At 50.1% G+C, this 4,539-nt stretch overlaps 1 protein-coding gene across 1 annotated transcript; it reads left to right on the forward strand.

Moving 5' to 3' along the window:
* msl2b (MSL complex subunit 2b) lies at positions 1-4,539 on the forward strand. The gene is made up of 3 exons (XM_087789386.1): positions 1-493; positions 1,062-2,269; positions 3,300-4,539. Exons 1-3 carry the CDS (start codon positions 352-354, stop codon positions 3,597-3,599), a joined length of 1,650 nt encoding a protein of 549 aa, XP_087645512.1. The 5' UTR covers positions 1-351; the 3' UTR covers positions 3,600-4,539.

Below are 4,539 nucleotides of genomic sequence, written 5' to 3' on the forward strand. Positions count from 1 at the left end.
ACGTGCGCGGACAATAACAAGGAGGTTCCGGGAACTGAGGATGTCTCTGTTCGGGACCAGGGACGCTGTGAGAGAACCGGGCTCGGGGCCGACGTGAGGACCGGGGATGGGAGTGTCGCCGTGAGAGCTGCACCCGCGCGGGGCTAGTGAGGACGGACGATCATGACCCGGCTCTCTCTGGACCCCTGAACCCCCCCTCCCACCCCCTGTGATCCAGACCCCGGACTGGTGTTTTGTGGGACTCTCTGGAGGAGGTCTCGGACTGTGCATTTTTTTTGAGCTTCGACCAGTTCGAGTGTCGACCTGTCAGACCGTGCGAGCAGACCGGGGGTTCCGGGTCACACGTCTGAGATGAACCCGGTGAACGCGACCTCCCTCTATGTGTCCACGAGTCGCTCGGTCTTGCAGTGCGACCCCGGAGACCCCCGGGCCCTCTCCGAGCTCTGCAAGCTGCTGCCGTTCTTCCGCCAGTCCGTGTCGTGCCTGGTCTGTGGTGAGTCTCCAGGACCCCCCAACACTGATGGATTATTCATTCATTCATAGACTTAAAACTATGTATTGTTGTCATATATTTGACACGAGCGTGTGTGTGTGTGCACGTGTGCGTGCGTGTCTCAATGGAGCGTCAGTATTTGTCTCCCTGCAGCTGCAGCAGAGTCCCTGGTAACCGTGGTTGTTAAGGAAGTTCCTCTCAAAGAGCAGTTGTTGGTTTGGTTTTGGCAGCAGTTGGACCAGGAGTGAGTGTGAAGAGGGGATGAGACTGTCCTCACAGAGGAACATGTAGTGACGTTTAAATTAAACTTAAAACAAGTGTAAATGATCCATTTGGGTCCCTTGTAAGTCTTCTGACTGTGCTGCTCTGCCTCGCCGCCTGGTGGCGCTGTTACTCATGTAGATCTTCCAGCGTTGACCATCTTCAACTAAATTTTTATCGTCATAGTTCCTCAGATGATTGATCAAATGACTAAGAAAAACTACTGTTATGTAGCCAACTGTTATAGATGTGACGGTCAGAGTTGACAACAAATCAGAACGTTAGTCTTTCTTTTTCTCCCTCCCAGGGAACCTGCTGCAGGACCCGATCGCCCCGGTGGACTCGTCCTGTCAGCACTACGTGTGCCGCGGCTGCAAGGGTCAGCGGATGCAGCTGAAGCCGTCCTGCAGCTGGTGCAAGGACTACTCCCGCTTCCAGGAGAACCGGCAGCTGTCGCTGCTGGTCCACTGCTACAGGAAGCTCTGTCGCTACATCACCCAGTCGTCGCTCGCCCCGCACATCGCCACCGCCGCCAGCACTTCTCCGGACCTACAGGCGGTTCTGAACGAGGGTCTCGGGCAGGTCGGGAGCGAGGAGGACCAGCCCGAGGGTCCGCACACTGCACCCCCTTCGGACAGCGCTGGCTCAAGGGAGCCGGCGGCGAGTACGGTGAACGGACTCAATGACTGTAACGGTTTGGCTGGCACGGATCCCCGAGGTTTTGTCGTGAAGGAGGAGGGCTTCACGGAGGAGGTCCCGGTCTGTGTCAGGATCCCCCGGGAAGCTGAACTTTGTGACATCGGCAGCTACGGGGACGACCAGAACCACAGTGGCGGGCCGCTGCTGCTGAGTGTGGAAGAGGTCCTCCAGACTCTGGACTCGGAACCTGTGTCTGAGTCCTGTACAGACTCCGTACCCCAGGCTGCCCTCCGTGGCCCATGCCATCCCCACGAGGCGGACCCCTCCCACCTGTCCAGGTTGACCCCCTCGGAGCCCACGCTCCATCTCCCCGCTCAAGCCCGAGTATTTCACCGATGCCATCGTAAACGTTCTCGCTCCGAGAGTGACAGTGAGAAATTGCAGCCCCTTCCAATCTCCAGCCTTCTGCAGGGGTCTTCCTTTGGGGCCAACTCCTCCCCTGTGCACACCCCCCTTGTGCAGGATCCAAAGTTCCCCGCCGCATCACAGCACCCCCACCTGGCTTCGGTGCCCAATGGCTGCTGTCCCAAGGTGGGCAAGACTGTCCTCATCTCAAGTAGGACCCTCAAAAAGACTGTGGACCACCACGGGGGCACAAAGAAGGTTTGTGCGAAGGCCCGACAAGGTGCCTCGAAGCCCTGTCCCCAATCCCATGACCGGGTCCTCCCTCACACACTCACTCACCCCCCGAGCCCATCCAAGCCTCAGTACAAGAAGCCGGTGGAGAAGAAAGGCTGCAAGTGTGGTCGAGCGACGCAGAACCCTTCAGTGTTGACCTGCAGGGGGCAGCGTTGCCCCTGTTACTCGAACCGCAAGGTAAGAACTGGTTGATGACACAGTCCTGACCAATCAAAAAACATTTAACCACAAGATACTATGTTTTTGTTTTCTGTTTTAGGGTAATTCACTTTACAGGAGTTATTTTAGTTTTAGCAGATTTAATCTGTATTTGTTCATCTTGCCCACTTTAGGTTGACCCCTAACTTTTTTAATTATAGTGAGTTTTGATTTTGGTCAACAAAAACTTTTAGTCACACAGTTGTGAAATGTGCTTCGTACTGTTGATAAACCCAAATTGTCTTTTATAGAACCAATTAATCATTTCCTTGTGGACTGGTGCTGTGTCTCAAATCACATACTTCTCTTGGTATACTAGAAGTTAGTATGCATCAGGATAGTGTACTTACTAACTAGTACGCAAATTCTCAACAGATAGTATGTCTCAAATCAAACACTGCTGCTACGCACTAACCGGAATTGACGTGACGGCTTCTTCTTCTACTTCTATTTAACGATGTTGCAACCAGCTGTTGGAATGTTATCGACACCTGCTGGCAGTTGGCAGTTTGGAAAAAGAAATGAAGAAAAAATATGAGAATCGGAATATTTGCGAAATATTTAAGCTGGTATCAGCACCGAAGACGTGTCATCCTCCAACTGCCGCTGAAAATGCACCTGTAAGTAAATTAATATATATATATATATATATATATATATATATATATATATATATATTAATTTACAATTTACTTATATATATATATATATATATATATATATATGACGTTACTTCCGTTTAAAACTTCATTAAGATGGCGGCCATTTAGGGTGGTTAGTGTCCATTGAACCATACTCAGTTTTGTGGGCGTTTTAGTACGCCAATTTAGTGTGCATGACGCACTAAATTTCGCACACTAAGAATTGAGACGCGCTGACGCACTAAAAATACTAACTTTGAGTACGCAAGCATGCGATTTGAGACACAGCATGGGAATAGACACAATTATTCGTCGTTTTCAAAAGTTGAACCATGCATGCTCTGATGCAGTCACGCTATCACCCACAGGCGTGTCTGGACTGTATCTGCCGCGGCTGCCAGAATTCGTACATGGCGAACGGCGAGAAGAAGCTGGAGGCCTTCGCCGTCCCGGAGAAGGCTCTGGAGCAGACGCGGCTCACGCTGGGCATCAACCTCACCAGCATCACGGCGGCCGCCCTGCGCAGCCCCAGCGCCGCCTCGCCCGCCAGCACCCTCCTCAACGTCACCACGGCGACCGGCCCGTCCGTCACGCAGTCCTTCATGTCGGGGGCGGGACACGACGGCCGAGGCTTCGAGGACTCTCTTGAGATGAGGTTCGATTGTTGATGCCTCACATTCCCCGCCCAACACAGGCAGCTACAGTGACCGTGGGCGGCGCCACCTGATGACGAGCCAGGGGCGATCCAGTTCTACTGACAGGCGGGAAGACGCACTAGTGTGTGTGTGTGTGTGTGTGGTTGTGTGTCTGAGAGAGTCATAGGTGTAATTTATATAAAACTGTTTTGTAAACTTCACTTCCTGTTTGACATCGATAAGAAACGGGAGTGGGCGGAGCTTCAGTCGACGTTGATCACTGACAGGAAGTCGATCTGTTTTTATCGGAGGCAGCTGTTCCTTCAGAACAAACAAAAAAGACTGACATTTGGAGACAACTTTGATGGGTATATGGGTTTATTTCAACATTATTTACATTTAGTGGAACAACAAAAAAAACACTTGCCTTCAGATTCACCTGACCTCTGAGGTAGATACACAAAAGAGCAAATGGGTCAAAAGGAAGTTACAATTTGTATAATAAAAAAAATATTAGAGAAAATAAAACTTCAAAGTTTACCCTGACCCAGTAAATCACAACCCTGGTGTGACATCGATAAGTCGGTGTCGCTTTCTAACTCAACGGAAGCAACGTCATGAAAACATTTTAACTTGCATTGCATTTTTTAATTGTTAGAGACCTTTTTAATATTACACAACACTCATCAAACAAAAAAAAAGTACATCTACAGAATTAGCTTCAGACTTGTTGGTTTGCAGGAAATTAGAAGTTTGTCAGTCGAATACACGTTGTGTCCTTAGATGTGAGGCGCTGCTGAAACTTTGCTCACTTCCGGGGGGGGGGAAACATGTGCTGCTGAAAACTGACTTAGAATGACAACATCTGCAGTATTTATTGTGTATGTGAGTGCGTGTGTGTTCGTTCCTGCGGGGCATTTCAGAACCTGTAAAATATCTGTAACATATTTCCAGAAAATGAAAACGTAAAACA

The sequence above is a fragment of the Callionymus lyra genome, chromosome 4 (genome assembly GCF_982586985.1).
Source record: "Callionymus lyra chromosome 4, fCalLyr1.hap1.1, whole genome shotgun sequence".
In the NCBI taxonomy this organism is placed as follows: Eukaryota; Metazoa; Chordata; class Actinopteri; order Syngnathiformes; family Callionymidae; genus Callionymus; species Callionymus lyra.

Excerpts from the sequence above, each read along its gene's own strand:
- msl2b (XM_087789386.1), top strand. The coding sequence starts at position 352 with ATGAACCCGGTGAACGCGACCTCCCTCTATGTGTCCACGAGTCGCTCG. Across the intron at positions 494-1,061 it reads CGTGTCGTGCCTGGTCTGTG|GGAACCTGCTGCAGGACCCG; the intron begins GTGAGTCTCCAG and ends TCTCCCTCCCAG. Across the intron at positions 2,270-3,299 it reads CCTGTTACTCGAACCGCAAG|GCGTGTCTGGACTGTATCTG; the intron begins GTAAGAACTGGT and ends TATCACCCACAG.